The sequence below is a fragment of the Hibiscus syriacus genome, unplaced genomic scaffold, assembly GCF_006381635.1.
Source record: "Hibiscus syriacus cultivar Baekdansim isolate YM2019G1 unplaced genomic scaffold, ASM638163v2 tig00000715_pilon, whole genome shotgun sequence".
Taxonomy (NCBI): domain Eukaryota; kingdom Viridiplantae; phylum Streptophyta; class Magnoliopsida; order Malvales; family Malvaceae; genus Hibiscus; species Hibiscus syriacus.
Window position 1 is genome coordinate 1,567,402 of NW_024061811.1, and position 24,661 is coordinate 1,592,062.

At 32.0% G+C, this 24,661-nt stretch overlaps 1 protein-coding gene across 1 annotated transcript; it reads left to right on the forward strand.

The window, feature by feature from the left end:
- Nucleotides 1-1,993: 1,993 nt before the first annotated feature.
- LOC120210497 (gamma-tubulin complex component 6-like) lies at nucleotides 1,994-21,915 on the forward strand. The gene is made up of 16 exons (XM_039209228.1): nucleotides 1,994-2,275; nucleotides 3,376-4,098; nucleotides 4,452-4,658; nucleotides 4,758-5,069; nucleotides 6,713-6,836; nucleotides 7,516-7,607; nucleotides 7,682-7,921; nucleotides 7,986-8,647; nucleotides 9,096-9,237; nucleotides 9,328-9,487; nucleotides 9,642-9,805; nucleotides 10,282-10,367; nucleotides 15,139-15,238; nucleotides 16,456-16,517; nucleotides 17,355-17,514; nucleotides 21,512-21,915. The coding sequence occupies exons 1-16, from the start codon at nucleotides 2,117-2,119 to the stop codon at nucleotides 21,677-21,679; spliced, it is 3,561 nt and encodes a 1,186-aa protein (XP_039065159.1). The 5' UTR covers nucleotides 1,994-2,116; the 3' UTR covers nucleotides 21,680-21,915.
- The last annotated feature ends 2,746 nt before the right edge of the window (nucleotides 21,916-24,661 follow it).

Sequence of the window (24,661 nt, forward strand, 5' to 3'; positions counted from 1 at the left end):
TTGCGAATTTGACTTCTGTATTGCGATTTACAAATTCGCGTTGCGATTTACAGATTCGCGTTACGAATTTGACTATCGCGTTGCGAATTTGACTTTTGTGTTGCGAATTTGACTTTTGTGTTACGAATTTGACTATCGCGTTGCGAATTGGAAACTGGGTTGCGAAATTGGAGTTCGCGTTGCGAATTTGTTGGTCATTTTGGCAAATCCAAAAAAAGTTGGTTAAAATCGTATATTATAAGGAATTTTCGGTCACTGAGGTTATTTTCTCTATTTATAAATAACTTAAAACAATAATATAATTCATTTATACTATATAAAATTCATTTATTTTATATAAAATTCATATTTATTATATTAATCGAAATCGGTTAATTAAATTAAAATCTTATTATTTTACTTTTAAGTGAAAATCAGAAAGAAAAAATGATGCTAATATATATATAATATTAAACTTCGTCATCTATTTATATTCATTAAATGATTATATTTTTATATAAAATATATTATTCGTATTCATTTAATAAATAAATATTTTTTATATTTATTTATTTAATTTAATAAATATAATATAAACAATTAATTAAATATTTTGTTCGATTATGATCACATAGTAAATAATATTAAATTGATCTAATATAATATTTCTGTATTTAGTTTATAAAATATTTATCTATATTATTTTATATCTTATAATATTTACATATGAGATATATATATACACACACCTTTAAGCTTTTAAGAAGTTTTTATATTAATTTAAATGATAGACGCCCTAAATATTTAGCGTAGAACTTTTTAGCATAAGCCTAAATAACAAGGAACTTGACGTAGTTTTCATGTATTATATTACGTGCGTCCCATTTATTGATCGAACCTGAAAATGCTGCAACTACGGTGCCGTGTTTCCCAAATTTTGGGCGTTTTCCTTTTAAAAACATAGGATAAAATACATTTTAGGTCCTTATATTATGTGTTTTGTAATAAATAAATCATTTTAAAAAATATATAAAGGTAAAAATGTTGAGACGAAGCTTTGGAAAAAAGTTACTCATATAAGACAGTGAGATCATTGTCTTTTGAAATAGAATGAAATGAATAGTAAAGAGGAAGTTGATCGAATCATTTAACGCATTTGGAAAATTGGTTGAAACACTCAATATTTTTAAAATTTTATCTTTAGCAACATCTGATGTTTTTGATAAATCAATCATTGTGATTCGGTCGTATTTAACTATAGTAAATAGGGAGGCTAGCCAAAATGTTAAGGAGAAGATAACTTGAAGATGAAGATAAAAAGTTTGAAGACGTCATGGTGGTTCGACTGACTTCTGATGTCTGCTGTAACATCTACCCTAGATCAAAATTTTTTTTTTTCCAACACCCAGTAAGATAAAAATTTTCCATCCCTTATTTCATCATTTTTGTCTACTACAAACATATCATTACAATAAAAAATATTATAAACATGTCATTTCATCATTAAAATTAAGATATTATTTTAATATAACTTAATATAATAATATTTTTAGTCCTCAAAATTTATATATTGTATATTTTTTAAATTTTATTTTAATATAATTTAGTAAATTTAATATTTAATATTTAAATTTTTTATCAATTTATTTTTTTAATTATGTCAGTTTAAACGAGTCTATTAATTAAAACATATAAAAATTGGCGTTTCTAAAAGAATAAAATTATGAGAAGAACAAAGATAAAATTAATAAATTTTTAATATAAAAAATTAAAAATTTATTAAATCACTTTAAATTTGAATTAAACTAATAAATTATATAAAATTTAAAAATTCAAACTTTTATTATATCTAATAATATCATCACTTCCTCTGATATTTATATGTTAATTATGTATTTATAATAATATTTTTTAATAAATAGAATATTTTAATTAAATTATATATTTATAAAATTTGAAAATATTTGTACCCTAAAATATATCTCGCGGCATGGCCTGCAAATTAAATTCATTATTCAAAAAGAGAATAAAGAACCAAAAAAAAAAAAAGAAACAAGAAAGTAGAGAGAATTGGCCGCTGGGAGAGTAGGAGTAAGTCGGTGAGTCGATACTCAATAGATGGTTAAGAAATCGAAAAATGGCGGTGGAAACGAATTTCGCATCATTGTTTGAGAAGCTGAAAGTGGAAGGTCCATGGCTCCCTCCTCCAACCTGGGAATCCATTCCTTCTCAAAGCGGCCCTCTTCCTCCTCTTCCAGCATCTCAATCTCCCATTTCCTCCTCTTCATCAGTCTACGTAAGCCTAATCTCTCTCTCGATCATTTATATGTATGCATTTTTAGATCAATTTTACTTATATATTTCAGCAACATACCAACCACGACATTGCCAGGGTAAGCTGTGATGTTTTATTTCCGTTCTAGAATTCTTATAATTATTGTGGTTTTTAGTTTTTAAATTATTTTTTAATTAACTGTTTTTAGTTAACTGATCTGATAAGAAATTTAAAATTAAAATATTAACAACTCTTAAAATATTACATAAATTTTGTTTTAAATTTAAAAAAAAGTCGGAATGTATGTTAAGTTTGAGTTTTTAATTCTGATATATACTTTTCAAAATTTACTCATTAGGAAGCTCAAAAAATACTAGCTAAAGGCCAGTAGCAAAAAGAATAACCAAATACTTGTTTGGATTAAGATTCTACTTTACTGACTGCTTTTATGATTTAATTAACTGGTTTCTTGGCGAGCTGGATCTCTAGTTTTGCATACAGCATCAAATTGTTTTAGTCAAGTAATCATTTGTGTGGGTTACAGAGAAATAAGAAATTGGAAATTTAACTGGAATGAGCTCTGCTGCAATTGTGCGGTTATCTATGAAGCAGACACTTCTATCAAGGGAGTGTCCAAGTGTCGGACACATCAGATTATATGTTGGACATGAGGGCTCACGTCAAAAAAAGTCGTACATAGTCAAAATATAGAAAAGTATCATTTTTATGAAATATATATATATTTTATGTTGTGCTCTGCCATACCCTTGTCTTAATTTTTTTTTAATAAATATTTTGTTGCTATGCCTGTGTCATGGCATAGCATAGCCATATTACACTGCAGTTATCAATACTTCCTAGGTGCTTATGGATTGTGCAAAGCTATGGTGTTTTACTCCTCCCTCTCTTTAGAATGCAGACTGTGCTGTTTATCAGCAAATTTGATTTATAGGAGGTCTATTTTTAGTCACCTGAAGAATGTTTACTCTTTGAGACTATAATGATAGATGCTGGGTTCTGGTGATCCTACTTAAAAATATGATCAATCCATATACATTATTTTTAAGCTGCAGTCATCGATTTTATTTCTTTATATTAATTGTGATGCCATTTTTGTACAGGAGGCAACTTTGGTGAGGTTGGCACTGAATGCACTGCAAGGTGTAGAATCATCTCTTTTTAGCATTGAAAAAATTTCTGCTGCCTTTTGTTATGATCCTGCGGATAGGACTTTCCATCAAACACCTAGTCTTTGGTATCGGTCTTCGAGCACTCATGCTCTGGGGAAGATTCTCAAATCAATAGGATGCTCAGGTTTCTTAGTTTTCCTTCTCCATAAGTTTGTAGATTATTTTACAAATTTGAATCTCAATGGAAATTCATTTTCACCACAAAAGGGCTGGGAAAGTTCTCAAGCAGCAGATAATCAGAATCATGGTGGCCGGAAAGTACAAGCGGAAGAGGGTCCTAAATATAGCCTTGTTAATCAAGCGTTCTCTGTAGCTGTAGGAAAGGTTTTGGAAGGGTACATTTGTGCATTGGACACATTATATGAATCAATAAATGTAAGGCGTTCATCAAAGAGTAGTGAAGTTTCTGCAGGTGTGTCTTCTGGCTGTCTCACAAGTGTAGTCTACTCTGAAATTACACTATTGGAAGTATACCTGCACACAAAGGAATTGAGGACCCAGATTGAAGCCCTTGGGAATATATGCAACCTGCATAATTTAGCTCTTTGCTTCTCAGAATCTTCTTTTGAAGAACTAAGTTACAAAGCAACGTTGGGATTTCATAACTTCTTCAGGGGAGGTGACCTGCTTAGTTACTTGTATACACAGTTAAAGGTTAGTTTAATTGACCTTTGAAAAATGGTTAGTTTAATTGATTGTTGTATTGTTGATAATTTTACTAAAAATTTTAATTTCAGTTAATTATACTCTTTAGTCTTTATATTGGTCAAGCTTCATATCACTATTGGATAAACTGAATTTATTCAGCTATGACCTCTAGAGTCTAAAGCCACTATATATGGTGCTCGATTGGTTGACAACCAGACTTTACAAGTTCTTTTTTGCTTCAACTTATTTGCACATCAACATAGGAAATTTATTAAGAACCAAAATATCCTATTAATGAGCAATATTTTTAATTCATGTGGTTCTGCTATTAACATTCAGTTAGCCAATTCTTCTTGTAGGTTGCGGACCCTGCTCACGGTGCTTTACTCAAGTTTCTCTTTCTTCGGTCATGTGAACCTTATTGTGAGTTTATAAGGTCATGGATATTTAAAGCTGAGATTAATGATCCTTATAAGGAATTTGTTGTAGAATACATTGATACATTACAACATTCTTCCTCTGGTAAAGCTGGCATTTCAACTGACTTTCCAGTTGCTAGTATTACGGTAATAGATATTGAGTGGTTTAATTCATTATCTTTAAATATTTTACATTTTTAGTCCTCTGTCAATAGTGATCCTCTTAAATGTGACTATTTGTGTCAGGAGCGGAATGGAGCTGCTGTTCCATGTTTTCTGAAGGATGTTTTGATTCCCCTTATCAGGGCTGGTCAGCAGCTTCAAGTTCTAATGAAATTGCTTGAATTGCGTAAATATGTTGATCCTGGAGACTATACTTATTCAGATTTTCTTCCTTGCTGGAGTGGGTTTGCTGGCAGTAATCCGCTTTATGCTTCTTCAATCACTTTTGGCAAAGAAAATATAGAACCCTTGGTTCTCATGCGGAGTAGTTACTATGAAAGGATGGAGCAGAAACTTGAAAACTTACTGACAGGGTTGGAATTCAATTATCAACAGGTATCTCTATACTTTTTTTTTTGATAGGAATAATAGGCCTCATTAAAAAACCTCCCTCTTAGTTAGCTCTTGGAAAGAGTAACTATCGGAAGGAGGAAAAGAGTGCCTTAGTTTATTGAATAGAGAAACTATTACAATAAATTATACCGATACAATTAGGGCATCAGAATAAAACTATAATCTTAAAACACCCTATAAAAATACCCTTACAATCAACCAATCCCATCCTTAGCTAATTTATCTGCTTCCCAATTACATCCCCTAGGAATCCATCGAATAATAATCGCCCTCTCATGAACTAAGGACACAATATCCTCAACAAGTGAACTGAAGAAACTAGGAACATAATTAGGCAGCAGAATCCAGTCTACAGCAGATTTACAGTCACTTTCTAGGATCAATCTTCCCTTTGCCGCCCAATCTGATGATAGGAAAATGTCTAGGCCTTTCTTAATAGCTTTTAGTTCAGCCAACGGAGGAGGGCCTGGACCAATACTAACAGAGAAGGTCGATAGGATAATGCTATTACAATCTCTCAAAATACCTCCAATTCCTCCCTTCATCCCATCAGACTTGACAGCCCCATCAACATTAAATTTGTAAAAATCTGTTGGGGGAGGCTGCCAACTTTGTTTCGAACTCCTATGAGTATTATGGTAACCAAACCTGTCTGCTAGAGAGGGGTCCCCTACCAACAAATCAACTTGAATTTGGATATTAGGAAACTTTGCTAGAAACCATCTAGCCAACCTAAATCTTATTAGGAAAAAGAGAGAGGTTATATCAAGGCTAGAATTTTCAAACACTACTGAATTCCTTGCTTTCCAAATAGACCAAAGAACTACACCCAGAATGAATTTCCAAATGTTCGATTTTCTGTTTAGATCAGACCATGAACTTGGCAAAACTTGTGGATCATTAGGCAAAGTTGTATAGATGTCCCAAATCTTCAACATTCTGTTCCAAATATCCCCTGCAACTGAGCATGAGAAAAAAAGATACTGGACTGTTTCTTCATTATTTTTACATAGTGGACATAGTGCGTCTTCCATAGGAACCCCCCTTTTCGTCAGCTCAATTCTGACTGCCAATTTCTTGTGTATGATTTGCCAAAGGAATGTTTCTACTCTAGGGGGAGCGAAACCTGACCAAACCCATCTTTTCCAAGAAAAACCACCTCCTTGACTATTTGATAGAGCCACCCTGCAGGATTTCACCGAGAACAGACCATCCCCCTTCCCAGACCAAGAAAGAAAATCCTCCATTGAGTCAGATAAATTAAAACAATTTAATGCTGCCATTAGTTCAATCCATTGATCCAATTCCCAATCACATAAGCTTCTTCTTGTTTGAACATTCCACACCCATCCATTTACATCAAAGCAACCAAAATCAGCCACCTTACCCCTTTTATTGTTTGATAATGCTAATTCAGTATAGAGATTCCTAAGTTTCTTCTGTTCTTCTGACTTCCATTTTGGACCTAGGCACCAGTAAACTCTATCTGGAATTATCCTTTATACCTGGGAAACTTTTTTTTCTTTTCTTAACCTGGCTTTAGACTCATTGATAAGCTCAAGTTGTGACATGTTGGAGGTTACATTCATTGAAAATGGGCAATTGTTATGCTTTTTACTGTTTAGGTCATTTCGCATTGTGCCGATGCCGACATCATTTCTTTGGTACTAGCGGAAGCATTGAAGATTCACTCACAGTGGATGACAAATTGGTTATTAATTCGACAACAGAAGGAAGTTTCTCTAATGTGTAATCTTTCTATTGCTCTCTCTGTGTTAAATAATTGAAGGGTGTCCTTGCATACATCCAATGAAACTTTTTCCTAAGGATTCAATAAGACCAATGATGCAAGAAATCACGCAGACTTAAAATTATTTAAGTGGAAAAAAGTTTTCTATTCTATAGGATTGATTAGGTAAGAGAACATTAATCTTTGATTGCATAAAATTATTCTCAAGTGCCTAGGAATTTTATTATTTTGGATTGAAAAGGTTTAATCTCTATGGTGATTAAGAGGCTCAAATTCAGAGGTTTTCTTTCTTGTATATAAGGATTTGAGTTTGTAATAAGAAAGTCAGGGCCCAAAATATTTCTTAGGGGTATGGCTATGACCATTTCGTGGGAAGACTTGGTTTGGAAGTTATTTTGTCCTGGTATTATGGGCATTGAAAAAGCTGTCAATACTGTCTACTTGATTTAGGTCAAGGTTTGGAAAACAAAATAAGGATCAGTTGCAGGTTTCTAGCGCATTTGCAAGATTTAGAAGAAAAGATTAAAGACCTTTGTTCTAACTAGGGCCTAGGGATACAGCTTCTTGGTGCAAACTCAAAAGAACATGACTAGAACTTGATTTTTCATTATCAACATGTTTAATTTCTTGTATATTTAGTTAATATTTGATTGTTACCTGATTTCTTTGATTTTTCAGGTCTCTTGACATTAATGATTTTGATGACTCTAGTACAAAAGATGGATCCTATCATGAAACTGATATCTTTGAACCATTTGAGTGTTCATCTATGAGTAGTGTTGAAGAACATACTGAGTCTGAGCAGTTGATTGAACACTCTAATAATTTAGTTTGGCCTAAACAGAATTATTTCTCTGCACTAAGCTTTTCTGTTAGTACCCCAGTTAGTAACTCAATGCAACAAGCTTTGCAGAATGGAAAGTCTGAATATATGGAAAGCAGTATACAGGCTGAAAGAACTGGTGGGCTTGGCAGTTTTGTAGGTTCTGAACCTGGTGGGATATATGAGCACTTACACCTCGAGTCAAACTGGTTGTGTGCAGAAGCTGAATCTGCAAATATTCTACCTTCTAAAGGTTTTCCAGTTAATGGTGCAAGGTTTAATGCTTTTTATATTGATGGGGATGACAGAGATGATAAAATATTAGGTCAATGTGATTCTGGAAAAAATACGAGAAAATGTAACACAGTTCTTTGATAAATTTGTGCAACATTTTAATGAATCAATTGCTATAAACAATACTTCAGCAGTGGACCTCTCAAATGAGGGTCGACTTGAAAAGGAGTCTACTTCAGGGTTATTCCAATTGCAACAGTTTGAGCTTACTTGCAATGGCAACCTTTTAAGTAAAAACCCAATGGCGACAAACATTGGTTTTCTAGGTCTCATGAACAAACCTGGTGACTCAAGCAGCATACCTTGTTTTGATTTTTCTTCAGTTGATGACCCTTGTAAGGTTTATGTCAAAAGGCTAGCTTCTGGGGTTACACTTGAATTTCCTGAGAATACCTATTCCGTGACAAATGGTACTGGCAATTGGGATGATAAACAAGGCTATGGAGGAGATGTTCTCTTGATTGACAATTCAAAAGGTTCTCATGCTGTTCCAACCTCGGAGTTAAAGAAAATAAACCAGGATGTCATTTCAACAACTGTTTCTGGTGGAAATTATTGGGAGAGTTTGCTTGGTAGTTCTAGCACCCTTTATAGTAGTAGCACTGGAGATATAAAACTGAATACATTGTCCACATTTGAGATACCACTTGATTTTGTAATTGACAAATGCCTACTGCAGGAAATCTTGCTTCAGTATCCCTGCTCATAGATGACCATATTTTCCAAATATTCTTTCCTTATGTTTGTTTATTGGTGCTTGGTATAAGGCCCAAACCTGAATTTCATTCATATAGAATGACTTGTTTCCTGCATTTACAATATCCTTTGCTATTTGATTTCATATGATTATAGATCATTCTGAAGTGGTTTGTTCTAGAAAAAGTTGGGTGTCTATTTAATATCCAAGAGAAGATAATTGGTGATATACTTTAGTGTTTGTTACAATATATGCGATTTAAAATAATATATTCATTTATCATGGAAGATGGAAACTTTTCTTACTTCTCCAGTCCCCCTCCGTCACCCAAAAAGAAAGTCTGTGAAAGAAAAAAAGATAAAAGAGCTTTACTTTGTGCCGAAGTCCTATAGTTATATGTTGACAAATTTTATGTTGGATTGTGTTTTTTCTTAATTATTTAAGATATAACTATGTCAGCAAGTTAACCATCAAGATACTTGAAGAAGGTTTTGATTTGCAAGAACATTTGTTGGCGCTGCGGCGATATCATTTTATGGAATTGGCAGACTGGGCAGATTTGTTTATTATGTCCCTTTCACGTCATGTATGTCTGTCTGTTTTATAGTCACCTAAATGCTTTATTATTTGAATACTGTATTCTTTTTCAGAAAGATAGAAATGAATACTGTAACAGAAATGGTGTGTTACAGAGGTGGAGCGGAGACTCTCTGAAATTCAAGGACTTCTCGAGTTATCAGTGCAGAGGTCATCTTGCGAAAGAGACCATCATAAAGATAGGTTATTTGTATACGAAAAAGGGCATGGGATGATGCCTCTTTCAACTTCTACAATTGGTACAATTTATCATCAATTCATTATTGCAAGTCTTATTTATTTCTCAAAGCTTTTGACGTTCTCAGATCCTACCTTTTCCCTCTGCTCCCACTTTCAACCTCCACATTAGAATTAATTTATCATCTTAATTTCTGATGGCTGTTAACATGGCAGGTGTTCATTCCTTCTACTTTTTAGGTCTGGGTTACCGAGTGGATTGGCCTGCCAGCATTATTTTGACTCCTGGTGCATTGAAAATATATTCCAATATATTCAACTTTCTGATACAATTGAAGCTTGCTGTTTTTTCATTGACTGATGTATGGTGTTCATTAAAGGTACACGAGATATGGCCATTTACATTTGCATATGTATGCAGACTAACATATATGATATTTGGTAACAATTTCCTTTTCCCTTGAAAGCCACAGTAAGTTGATGCTTAATTTCTTAAGACAAAGCCAGTTGTCTTCATTCTTCTTGGGTTAAATATGAATATTCTAATTTAAGTTCTGTGATTCAACTTCTCTCGGTAAGCGTTGGTAAATTGCGCAATGTTCATCTATCTGGATACTGTTTCTCAGTGCTAAACTGAAAACTAAATCATCTTTAGTTCAATCCAATTTATTGTGTACTCCATATTTTGTCTCATCTGATCCACACTGTTCTCATAACATTGAATTTGCATTCACAATCTTTATATTGTACTTTCTGCGAATTAGTACTTGCGAGTTGCGACATGAAAGACTGGATTTTGACACTCATGGAAATTCATATGAATTCACCTTTGATAATATTTAAATGTTTGTTACAGGATGTGGTGCAGTTGATCTGTCAAAAACGTCATCGTACACTACATGAACGAGAAGTGGGCCATTTTAACATGTTAATGAAGTTGAGGTATAATCAATTCTTCTACCTTTTAGTGTTTTTTATTAACAATAGTTATTAATACTATTATTGTCTCAAAGCAAAAACATTTCTCTTTTGACAGGGAACATTTCCTTAAAATTTAGATTAGAATTTAGCATTCACAGACTGTTAAGCTAATATTTTATTTCTACCTCCTTCCTTGACTGCTGACAAGCATGGGCGGATAGGGAGGATTGTCTTATAGCTTTATTTTAAGAAGTGGAGCTTTCTAAATGGTATTCCAATCTTCAAATTTTGCTAAAAATGTGAAGGTTCTTACGTGCAGTGACCTTTTTTGTCCCATTTTCCTTAAAATTTTGGTGCGACAGTCAATCTATTTTCTAGTTTAAGAAACACACACCGTTTCTTCATTTATAGATTACCTGGAAGACAGTAAAGTATCTAACGATTCTGTAGGAAAATAGAGAATTAGCCTAAAAGAGGGAGAATGAATTGGAATTTCTGCTTTTTGACGATCAAAATCTGTAGGTTATGAGATAAGTCTTATTAGTTAGTAATTTAATTTAATACTAACTCTTAGAAAGTTAAATAGATATGGATAACTACTAGGTAGTTTATTTCTAGTAGAAAACTTATTCCTAACTTTTCCTATAAAAGCAAGATGTACTTTCACCTATCAATATACGTTTAAGACTTTTCTCTTCTTCACTATGTTGATTACTCTTTAAACGACATGGTATCAGTTAGGTGAGCGATCCTTCTTCTTAACCCTCGCCGATCACTTTTTTTTACCCTAACCCTAGTTGCCAACCACGACTTCTGCCTCTTCTTCATCGGATGTCACTTCGGCAATCCTCGTTAATTCGTCCAGTTCGAACCTCTGATGTTTCTTCCACCTCTATCACAGGTAGAATTCCTTATGCTACTTTGGCTAATAAATCCGCCACTCCTACTTGAATTATGTATTATGGTGCAAGTGATCATATGACAGGTGATCTTCGGCTCTTTCACACTTTTCATGCCGACTCGTCTATCTTTCATATTCGAACAACGGATGGTTCTCTTTCTGGTGTTGCCGCTTATGGGTCTATTCAAATAAATCGGGCAATTTTTTATCTCATGTTCTTTATGCTCATAATCTCACTTGCAATCTATCTCCATTAGCAAGTTGTCTGCCAATTTATGCTGTACTACGAAATTTAACTTTGATTTTTTGAATTTCAGGATTCGAGCTTGGGGAAAGTGATTGACAGTGCTAGACTGTAGGGGTCTTTACCTGCTTCCAACAACTTTATTTTCCCAACCACCTACTTCTTTCAATGTTATAAAACAATTTCCTTTACTTGAACCTTTAACCGATGTTATGTTATTGCACTTTCATTTAGGTCATCCTAGTTTCTTTATCTTGTAAAGTTGTTTCCACATTTGTTTGTCAATAAAAGTCCTAAATCTTTTTCTTGTGATATTTGCCCACTTGCTAAACAAACTAAGAGTGTTTATCTACCTTCTTCGTATAAACCGTCCAAACCATTTATCATGATCCATAGTGATATTTGGGGACCATCCTGAGTCGCATCTTTACGTGGGTTTCGATGGTTTATTTCATTTATTGATGACCACACTCGTACTACCTGGACCTTTCTCATGAAAACTAAATCTGAAGCTTGTGAAATATTTAAACGGTTCCATAAGATGGTTGAAACCCAATTTCAATGTGCTATCCAAATGTTTCATTATGACAATGGTAGTGAGTATTTTGCCAATGTTTTGGGTTCTTTCTTTCAGAAGATTATTCATCTTACTTCGTGTGTTAATTCTCCTAAAATATGGGATTGGTGAGCGAAAAAACATGTATCTTCTTGAGGTTACTCGGTCTCTTCTTTTTTCCAAAAATGTTCCTAACTATTTTTTGGGGAAGCCCTTTTAACTATCACTTATTTGACTAACCGTCTTCCTAGTAAACCGTTACAATTTAAGTGTCCAAGAGATGTTTTTCTTCAAATTTTTCCCAATTTTAAACTGATGACTTCATTGTTACCCCTTAGAGTTTTTGGTTGTACTGTGTTCGTTCATAACAATGTTCCTTTCAGGTCCAAATTAGATCCTCGAGCATGTCGATGTGTGTTTCTGTATTATTCTTCGACTCAAAAGGGCTTTTGGTGTTATTGTCCTTGTACAAAGAAATTCTTTATTATCATAGACTTTACTTTCTTTGAAAAAACATCTTTTTCCTTAAAACTGCTATTCAGGGGAGTCATATAATGAATATCAGTTTGTTGACTCACAATAATTGTCACTTGATTTGCATCCAACCCCTTTTGATCAGCACCACCAAACCAATCAAACCAGTCAAATCAGCCTACAAAATCGCTCCAGCCAGACCAAACAACAATATATCCTTGACAAACTAGCCCACTGGAACATACTTATCTCAGCATGATCAACATATCACTTTGCCTCAAATACCTCAATCCGAATTGTTGATTTACAAGAGAGGACAAAGACCAATTTCTAAATCAATCCCCGAACCTAATCTCGAGTCTCTCACACAGTATGAACACTGTCATGAGCCGGAACCGATCGAGAATCCTTTGGAGAATGAAGGAGGTAATCAGAGTTCTTTCACTGAATTAAATGTTTTAATTGATGATAACGACTTGTTGATTGCTCAAAGGAAATGAGTAAGAAAATGTAGAAATTATCCAATTGATAGATTTGTTGCATATGGAAAGCTAACACCTTGTTTTAAGAACTTTACAGCCAGTGTAGATAGCATTATTGTTCCATATACGGTGGAAGAAGCATTGAAAGATCCCAAGTGGAAAAAGGTAGTATAAGAGGAATTAAAGGCACTGAAAAACAACAATACTTGAATTATAGTTGATCTTCTAAAAGATAAAAAACTAGTCGGTTGCGAATGGATATTCACGGTAAAATACAAAGTTGATGGTAGCATTGAAAGATATAAGGCGAGATTAGTGGCAAAAGGATTTACTCAATCTTTTGGAGTTGATTATCATGAAACGTTTGCTCCGGTAGCAAAACTAAACACTGTGAGAGTGTTACTATCATTGACAGACAGCTAATCTAGAGGCAGATGCCCTAGCTAAGACTGGAATTGGTTGATTTATGTGTTGTTCTTTAGGGATTTTTTTTGGTACTCTATTTCCTTAAGGGAGCTTTAGGGTGTTGTAATTCCTATGTACTTATTATGATTTTAATGAAATTCTAAGGCACTCTTTTCCTCCTTCCGTTGATTAAGGAGTTTTTTACGAGCTCCATTAATCATGAAGGGGGGTTTTTAATGAGGCCTCCTATTCTTATAAAAAAAAAGAATTGGGTGTTTCATCAGTTGGACATCAAAAATGCATTTCTAAACGGAAACTTGGAGGGGGAAGTATATATGCGAATTCCATCGGGTGTGAAGAGTAATACAGGTGATGATTGTATGGAAATAGAAAGACTGAAAAAATTACTGGCAAAGGAGTTCGAAACCAAGGACTTGGGAACTTTACAGTATTTCTTAGGCATGGAGGTTGCAATGTCAAAAGAAGGAATAGTGATCAATCAAAGGAAATATATCCTTGATCTACTATCAGAAACTGGAATGAAGGGATGTAAGCCGGTAGAAACACCCATGGAAGCAAATCTTAAGCTAAAGAAAGAAGAATTGGGAAGTCCCATGAACAAAGAACAATATCAAAGGCTAGTAGGTAAACTAATTTATTTATTACTTACTAGACCTGATATTGCGTTCTCTGTCAGTACAATGAGTCAATACATGAATGATCCGAGAGAAGAACATTTAGAGGTTGTGAATAGAATTCTAAGATACTTGAAAATGACACAAGGACATTTGTTAATTTTCATAAAGAGTGATGATAGAACATTAAGAATTTTTTCGGATTCAAGCTGGGCAGGTGAATTAATGGATAGGAGATCTACAACCAATTATTGTTCATTTGTTTGGGGAAATTTGGTTACTTGGAGAAGCAAAAAAAAGGTTGTGGTGTCTCGAAGTAGTGCAAAAGCAGAATTTAGAGCAATGAACTTGGAATTTGCGAAGTAATTTAGTTTCAAAGACTGTTAACTGAGCTGGGTTGTGCGCCAACAAATGTTTTGAACTTCAAAGTGACAGTAAATCTGCAATAAGTATTGCAAAGAATCCAATTCATCATGAATGAACGAAGCATGTGGAGATCGACAAACATTTCATCTCTGAAAAAGTGAATGGTGGATCAGTGAAGCTCAATCATGTTTCAACAAAGAATTAGTTAGCAAATATTCTCACCAAGGCACTTCCAAGAATTACCTTTGATGAGATTACATCCAAGTTGGATCTTTCAACATTTACTCCCCAATTTGAGGGGGAGTGTAGGTTATGCGATAAGTCTTATTAGTTAGTAATTTAATATAATACTAACTCTTAGAAAGTTGAATAGATAAGGATAACTACTAGTTGAATAGATAAGGATAACTACTAGATAGTTTATTTCTAACAGAAAACTTACTCCTAACTTTTCCTATAAAAGCAAGATGTACTTTCACCTATCAATAGACGTTTAAGACTTTTCTCTTCTCCACTATGTTGATTACTCTTTAATCAACAAAATCTGATAATGTATTTTATGGTATCTTACTGCCAAACACTTGTGTGTGATATTGGGGGCAAAAAACCTTAAATAGAAACCACTGTATAAAAGGTATCTAGCTTTGTTGTCTTTTTTTCTTATTTCAGATAGTTTTAGCATTTAGGTTCAGAAAGCATTTAACTTTGTTTTGTTTCTTTCTATTCCAGGCATCAGGTCAATCATTTTGTATCTACGTTACAGCAGTATGTACAGTCACAACTATCACATGTATCATGGTGCAAGTTTCTTCACTCCTCTAAGCACAAGGTTTAGGAAAATTCTTTTTCACATTGTATTGATCTCTTCAGCTTATTGTGGTTCAGTTTACTTTATTGGTTTTCGTGCATTGCCTGTCTGAAGCCGTCATTCTCTTCTTTGTTTGAGTCAATTTTTTCATGGATCTTCTTCTTACGGACTTTACTGAGATTATGGCTAACAGCATAGAAAATTGTAATTAGTAAAGCTGACCCATTGCAATGAGAAAAAAACATGGGTTGTTTTTATTGTTTGGTAAGCAACTATTTTTTTTCCAACCGTGCAAAAGAAGAAAAATTTGCAGTAAAACCTATCTCAATTGAAGAAATATTTAACTTAAAGAAAAAAACAAAACCATGCTAGATTGATTTTTATGAAGTATCCATGTACCAACAAAGTTATGTTTTGATTTCCTGACATTTTGCCTCATCTAACGCCTTCTTCATGGAGATTTTATATTTTGCTTTTCCTTATTATTTGTTTAACTACAAAGCCTTAAAAACTAATTGATGAACCGTTGAATCTCTTAATCCAAGGCAAAATGATCCGATGAAGTTTTCATCATAAAATAATGAGAACATCTTTTTCTATAGTTCTTTGCACCTGGTTTGTTAAGAAATGAGTAATCATGCTATTGAATCATTATGACATCGCACATTATTGAGGGGCTTTAGCGTTAGCTTTTCCCCTTCCATGCATCAAGTGTTTGCCTTCTCTTAATATCCAACCACAAACAAAAAGCCTGTATAGGATATGATGTTTGTAAACTTTGAACCAGAGCTCCTTACATCTGGAAGCGTGGGCACCTTTTAATCTTATATAGTCATATGATTTCTTATTTCTCTCCATAGGATACCCTAATCATCCTATCCTCTCTGTTTGTCCAGATTACTCTTGAAATGTTTTCCCTGTAGACTATAGTCAAATATTTTTGTGGAAGCAAATATGAACTCAACCCTATATCATATTTTTAACGCTGCTAGGTTATACAATAAATTTGCAGTGTGACTTGAAAAATAGTTTGGATTAAACCTTGACAAATTGCATTATTCTAAACTGCAATATTTGAATAAATAATATGTGGTATATATTTATGGTTTTTGTTTTATTTTTAATTTCTATGTCTATTATTAGTCCATTTCCTTATTGACTTTTACTTAATTCAGTTCTTGAGGGGAGATTTATCTAGTTTGTTGTTATGTTATTGAGACTTGTTCATGGTTCTACAGGTCAAAGATATGATGGATCTTGAGTTAGTGCACATGGCATATTTAACTGATTCACTAAATATGTAAGTGCTACTTCATTCTAGTTTGAAGTTTGAGCTAACATTTTAAGTTTACCTTTTTATTTTAGGGGGAAACATGGATCTTCTATTCTAGTCATTGGGTCTTACTGCCTTGATTTTCTTTGGACCAAGTTTTTAACCTAGAAATGTATATGGATGGAGCTTGGAACATATCACTCCAACTACCCGCCCCTCAAATTGCTTGAGCTTCTTGCTAAGCACCCAATCTAGAATCAATTGTAATAGGTGGAAGGATCCAACTTGACTATAAGATGTAGGATAACACTGGTTAATGGACCCCTCACATGTAACTCAACAAGGGCCTGCATATGGAAAACCTCACTTATGGTACAAAAGAAGAAAAAAATTATTGGATCTAATACCATATCAAGCACCGAATATAGAAGCAATCGACAATAAGTAGAAAGGTCCAACTTTAATATAAGACCAGAAGAAATTTAAGACTTAATGATGTGAGATAACACCTGTTACCACTTTCAACCATTGATAATTTGTCCTTATGTTGCTCCAACTCTTCACCTTTTTTTTAAAGAATCCATGGCTGACTCAGATAGGAGGAATGGGTATGGAAATATGACCTTCCAAGGACCCTCCTGTAAAAACTTAGAAATAATTGAATATACCACCCAGTTTGAACACATAACCTTTTCCTTTATCCTATACTCGAACTGCATTTTTTTTTGCCACATTTAGTTTGAACCAGAGATATAGTAGGCAGAATGACCTTTTCTAGCACGCTCATTGCATACTATTTTGGCATTTTTTGGCTTTGTAATAACTATGGATGATTCTTCACTAACATACATGTATACTTTGCAGATGTTTTCTATCTGATGAAACAAAACCTATAGCCAGTACCATAGAGAATATTTTGCAGTGTGCCCTAGATTTCCGGTCTTGTCTTACTGGTGGTATATGGAACACGGGACATGCGGAAGACGATTTACTGGATAAACTTTCTAGGATCAATGTATCTCAGGTACCCATCAAATTATGGTCTATATTTCATGCTGAAATCTATTGCATGCTACTGTGGTGGAGTTCCGAAGCCCGGGAATGAACTCCTTCAAGATTAACTGTAACATCCGCAATACCGGGTTAGTGACCAAATTGTAAAGTTTCAGAATTTGGTGACTAAAGTATAAGAATGAAATAGTTCAATGATTATTGGATATATATGATGAAGGTTAATTAGTAATTATTAAAGGAAATTAAGGGTTAAATGGTCATTTGACCAGAAAGATTTTTATCTTTCTTTTAAAGGTGATATAAACGTGGGAAGGGTGAGAAGAAAAGAAAGTTCTGGAGCTGGGTCATTTCCTTCCTCCTCTCTTCCTGTATACTCCATGGCAAAGGTAAGTTTAATTTCAGTTGGTTAATTCTTGAGTTTTAAGCTTAGTTTTGATTCTTTGGGTATTAAAATAAGCTTAAGGAAAGCTTATATGGGATTTAAACAATAAGATAAAGGAATTATGAAGGAATTTGCAATATGAGTTTTAAGATGAAATTTTGATATGGTATGGTTGTTGAAGTTTTATGGATGAATTTGACTTGTCATCAATCTAATTAAGAAATATGAAGTGTTAGAATTGGAATTAGAACACATTGAAAATTTGGTATGATTCTTGAATCTCATATGGAAGATAGGATTTTGAGGTTTAAGATGAAATAAATGAATATAGATTGATTTAAGTATGTGTACTAGAGTTAAGAATGAAAAGGGGATAATATATGAAGTGTTTGAGAGGAAATGAAGTAATTTTCGAGTTAAAAATATGATTTCTGGGCAAGGGGAATCAATACCCATTCAATTGGGAACCGATACCCCTTCAAACGAACAAAAATTTCCAGAATGTCATGAGGGAATCGATACCCCCTTAGTAGGGAACCGATTCCCCCTAAAGGAAAAATGTGAATATTGGTTTAATAAGTTCGTTTAAGTTGCTAGTATCCAATTACAAGGTGTAGGTATCTAATGATTGCCTCAAAATGTACATTTATGTAGATTCTGCGCGTAAAGCAATTCCGGAACATTTGGCAAGTAAGATCGATCAAGGGAAAGATAAGAGATTGAAATTGACTAGTGAGGCCAAGGTGAGTGCATACTAGTGACATGTAGTGTTTAATGGAAATAAGACTTGCGATGAGTCTATTTTCTAGAGTAATATGCATGAAGTCGTAGACATGATTATGTGTTGGTTATAACTATATGTGATTATATGTATTACATTGATTGTATGTATGCATGACTAAAGATAATGATATGATTTGTATATGCTATATGATTTATGTAAGACTTTATTATGTAATAATGGAAGAACATGGAATAAGTTATATGATAGAGTCATAAGAAATGAAATGAACATGAGAGAATAAGATAATCAAGTATAAGTCATATTATATGGTATAAGTGATTATACGAGAAATGTTAGGAGACTATAAGAGAATAGTATGAATTCGAGGGCATAAATAAGGATACATAAGTTATATAGAGAAGATTGATAAATTAAAGGAAACTATGGTTTATGTATTAAAGTGAAGAACTACAAAGTTTTATTAAAGAGTATTGTGGAAGTCATGAGAAATTGAACTAAATAAATAGATAGTTTATGTGAATAAAAAGGGAAAATGATATAAAATAAGTTATGAAATTATAGGAATATAGAAGATAAGTCGAGAGATGTAGGGAAATAGAAATAGATGTTTATTAAGGGTCATAGGAGAACAAATATATGTAATATGATAATGAAATATAAGACTATGTGGATACATGGTTATGAGATAAAATATGTAATAATAGGAAAATATGATGAAAGTGAGTTTATAAGAAGTGATATGAACTAGGTAAACATGGGTAACAGTATATGCATAATGGAAACATGAGTTGGACAAGTACCTAGTGGTATGATTTATTATGAGAATTAGTATAATGGAGCTATATGAAAAGATTATAATGAATATATGAAATTGAATTAAGTAAAGAGATTAAATTAGTACCTAAATAAAAATACTATTAAATGATATATGTTTAGAAATACGGCATAATTTATAATCTAAGGGAATACAAAGAAATAGAGCATAAGGTAGATAATATGGATATCCGTTATTATATATCTATATGATATATGTCATCAGGTAATATGAAAGGACTCTGAAAATTGATATAAGCTATGAGAAAGTGTTCTAGGTGTTTCTATGTGTTATATGAAGCATATATGATCATATGTGAACAAGATATGATATGTATGTTTATATGAACATCTGAGAAATTATCTAAGCTATATGATATGATATGTGTGATTATGTGCACTTTGTGATATATGTTATATGATATGGATCTATGTAACTACGTGAGAAAGTATATAAACTATGTGACATGTAAATGTGACTCATATGAAAATGTTCTATGAGTAATTGAACTATGTGTTATGTGAAATGATAAGTATAAAAGAAAATGCCCATGTTATGTGTCTTGAGAGCTAGGGGTATAGTTGGCATGCCAAGAGTTGAGGGTCTACGTGGTCCTTCGGGACATATATGTATTCTTTGGAACATGTGTGAAGTCTGGTGAGACACATACTTGATCCTTGGCATATGTATATGATTCTTAAGGAATGATATGTGGTCCTTCGGGACATATATATATTCTTTGGAACATGTGTGAAGTCTGGTGAGACACATACTTAATCCCTAGTATATATATATGATTCTTAAGGAATGATATGTAGTCCTTATGGACATTATTATATGGCACTACAGTGCAATTCTACGCGGCACTCCGGTGCAATTCTACGTGGCACTTCGGTGCAATTATACGAGCTGTGGTGACAGCATAGTGTACAACCTCTATAGACTCACATATCTATAGTTCTCACATGTGTACATGGGTTTTAAAAAGAGAACATAATTTGATATAATGATATGTGTATTTTTCGTGACATGGTAAAAGTGCATATATGTCTTGGTGATATGAGAACAATGTATGTGATATATGTATATGATTTGTGATATGATGTGTGCATATATGATATATGTGTGATAGGGGTTATGGTATCTGTTACATAATATGCATGAATATATGTTGATGTATATGTAAATGAGTTGTATAATTTGATAGCATAAAACAGTCATGCATGATTAGTGGGTATGAATTCCATTAGATGTGTTTTCTTTATGCCTCACTAAGTCTTCGACTTAGCGTGTGATTGTTTCACACGTAGGTTTCGAGAAGAGTAAAGAGTAATGCGGAGCAAGACAGGTCAGTTCTCCTTACCAAATGTCAGATCAGAAAATATATGTACTGTATATAGAGTGTAGTTGGCATGTAGTCTAAAGATATAAATTGTATGAACTCTAATATATATTTTGTAAACGTTTTGAATAAGTTAAATGTTATCAAAGTTTTTAAATTACTCACTATTTTATACGAATAAATGTTTGAAAAGTCAATGTGACACTTCGGACTCGTATCCGGATCGGATACGGGTTGGGGGTGTTACATTAACTGTTCACTATAAGATGCAGCCATTTAAGCATTCTTTGTCTCTGAACTAGCGCTCTTAGAAACTTGAATTTTGAGGAGTGTTTTTTTTAATAAAAAATTGCTGACAGACATTACATATTTGAATTCATTATCCATCTTTATTTCGTTGTGCTGTGCTTAGTGATGGTTTAGTTTATTCAGATTGTGGTAAATGGAATGTACTTCCATTTCTGCGGTTTAGTTTAATCAGTTTTGTGGATTACATTTGATGCCTTTAACTTGTTTTCTGCATATTGGTAACTAGGAGACAAACACATAATAAAACTTTCTTTTATTAAAATGTTGAGTAGAGGCATGGACTAGATTTTTGGAAAAAAGTAGAGAAGTCTTCGCAGCAAGTGAAATGATTTCAATTTCTTGGACTACTTACCGAATATTCTAGATGAGAGGTAATACCTAATTAGTGCACTAATTATGTTTTTTTTTTCTTCAGGTTCTTTCCATAAAAGAGAAGTTCGAGAAAAATCTTAAAGAACTGCATCTACTCTACCTCAAATCGCCTAAACACGGTGAATCTGGGCTTTCCTGTTTCTGGGGATATCTCAACTATAACGATTACTCTAACGAGAATGAAATGAGCTATTATGCTTTCTCAATCTGAACTCTTTTCCATGAAGATCAAAAGTGGGGAGTGATTTGTATTCTTGTGTGCCATAAGAACTCATGAAACAAAGCTCGAAGTAGAAGTCTGTGTTTCGGATTTAGATAATTTGTTGGAGTCTTGGCAGCAGCCAACCTGCATCATACCATCTTTGTTCGGCTGCTGTTGATGTTCATGCGAGGTAAGGCATCAACCCTTTATTTTGTTGGTCATGGTGCAGCAGTAACATGTTATTTGACATCTGTTGTGTCCCTTGTCTCTTAATTTAGGGTAAAGTCTATTTTTTTCCTTGACCTGAACCCTGAGGGATTAGACAATTGTATGTTGTATTTTATTTTATTATGCTTTCGAGTTTCAACAATTTACTATCTCATACCATTTCGATATAAACTGCACGCTTTAGTAATAATACCCCAACTATCACCTTTGTCTTGTTGTCACTTAATTATTTTTTAAATTATACTAGCGTTTACTTTTTATTTTATTTTTGTCACTTTCTGTTAAAAATTTAACGATGATGTTGATATGCCACTAGAAGATCACGTCATCATTAAAAAATGGTCACATAGTAGTTTTGTTAATTTTTTAATCGTTGATCATCAAAATAAAAGCAATCGTAATGTTAAATATGATTTAAAAAAAAAAAAAATTAAATGATTAAAATAGAACAAAAGTTGGAGTACTAAACACGTAGTTTATCCTTAAAAGTATCGTGAATTTGTAGATTATGAATCGTTTTGTATTTGCATACATGTGCGCATTTGTAATTTGTTTTATTATTCGTATTATGTTGAAGTTATTTTACTTGTATTATATCACTCTGCTTTACTGATATAATATAAATATTATATTTAAAACATCTAATTTTCTGCAATTGTTAACTATGTCAGTTTTTAACTTTTTATTTTATTTTGTTTACATTTGGAGTGTTCGGTTAGGAATGTAAATGAATAAAATGATGAATCAAGTTTGAACATATAAATTTTTGTTTATGTTTATTTATTTTAAATAAATCAATTAATTAATAAACGATTTTTTCATAAATATAAATAAATTGAATATGCTTTTATTCAAAACTATTTGTTTAATAAAGAAATAATTTTTTTATTTGTGCTTAGTTATAAAAGAATTGTTATTATTCCTTAAATGTTCTGGGTTCAAGTATCGGCAATGTCAGGGGTACAAGCGATTAATGTTAAATGGTTGAAAATTATTTTTTAATAGATATTATCTTGTACTTATATCAGTTTATTCAAAAAAGAAATTTGAATAACTTCTCTTAAATTAAATTTTAATGGAATTCGTGGGTTTTTCAAAACTTAATTGAAATCTAGTTCACATGATACTATTGAGAAAATTAGTTAGGGATTTGGAAGTTTAAAGAGAAGTTTAGAAAATAAATGGAAAGAAATTTAGTGAAGGAATAAATTCATGATACAAGCTGAAAAACTAGCCAATGCTTTGAGGTGCCCGTTTCTTATACGGTTTGTAATTTTTTTCCTCTCAATTTTTTTATAGTTTTGTTTTGATTATTTTTGGACTAATTCATGTTGCATATATGATTTTACTGCATAAGTTTTTTCGTGAATTTTTTATACATATAGGTATCAAACTTGAAACTTATTTAAGCGATATATACTAGGTATCAAACTTGAAACTTGTTTAAGCGATATCAAATTAATTTAAATGATTTTTGATTCGATGTAATTTATGTTTTATTTTTCTCAATGAAAATTTGTGAATAGTAAAAAAACAAGGGGATTAGGTTTAGCTGTTTTCTACAAAAAAAAAAATGCAAACGATCCAAAAGAGTGAAAAATCATGCACATTTATAAATAGTATATTTTTGTAGGGCTAAACTACTCCAATGGTCACTAATGTTTGGACAAATTTTTGTTTTTACTACTGATATTTTAAAAGTCATAAATCGGTCACCAACGTTATCGTTTGTTACAAATTGATCAATCGCCGTTAATAGGCATGACAGAAAACACACGTAGATCGTTAACAAGCTTACATGGATGGTATAATTACACAAATAGTCCATGTTATTTATATATTCTTTCAATTTGATACTAGTTTTAATAAATTTGATACATGTTATTTATAATGACACATGTTATCATTTGATTGGAAGACTAAATTTATTTTAATTTTTTTAATTTAATAAATTTATTTCTTCCAACCAGAGGGTGACACGTGAAATAATGCAAGCCAAACCATTGAGCCAAGACAACCACTTGATATATTTTGGACAATAAATGGTATATATCTTGTATCTTAGTATGTAAATGCTTTACACAAAATTAATAATATGTTATATATTTAAATTTTAAAATTATCTTTATTTTTGTTTTAACTTATTAAATATTTTTATTTTTGTCTTAATTTATTAAATATTTTTTATTTTTATTTTAATGTAAAAATATATATTTTATCTTTATCATCACTTAAAAATATATATTTTTAAATATCATAACTTGAAATATATTTAAATATTTTATTATTAATTTAATATAAAAATATATATTTTACTCTTATTTAAATTAAAAAATATATAATATTTATTCTTATAAAAATATATTTTATTCTTATTTTTAAAAGTTAAGATAATAATAAGAATAAAATATATTTTTTATAATTTAAGATAATAATAAGAATAAAATATATTTTTATAATTTAAGATAATAATAAGAATAAAATATATTTTTATAATTTAAGATAATAATAAGAATAAAATATATTTTTAATTTAAAATAAGAATAAATATATTTTTATAAGAATAAAATATTATATATTTTTTAATTTAAAATAAGAGTAAAATATATATTTTATATTAAATTAATAATAAAATATTTAAATATATTTCAATTTAAGATATTTAAAAAAATATATTTTTACATTAAAATAAAATCAAAATATATTTAATAAATCAAGACAAAAAAATATTTAATAAGTTAAAACAAAAATAAAGATAATTTT

What these genes read in the sequence shown, in the direction of transcription:
- LOC120210497 (XM_039209228.1), top strand. Translation starts at nt 2,117, where the DNA reads ATGGCGGTGGAAACGAATTTCGCATCATTGTTTGAGAAGCTGAAAGTG. An exon ending in CCTCCTCTTCATCAGTCTAC is followed by an intron (nt 2,276 to 3,375) that starts GTAAGCCTAATC and finishes ATTTTTGTACAG; the next exon opens with GAGGCAACTTTGGTGAGGTT. An exon ending in AACATGTTAATGAAGTTGAG is followed by an intron (nt 10,368 to 15,138) that starts GTATAATCAATT and finishes TTTCTATTCCAG; the next exon opens with GCATCAGGTCAATCATTTTG.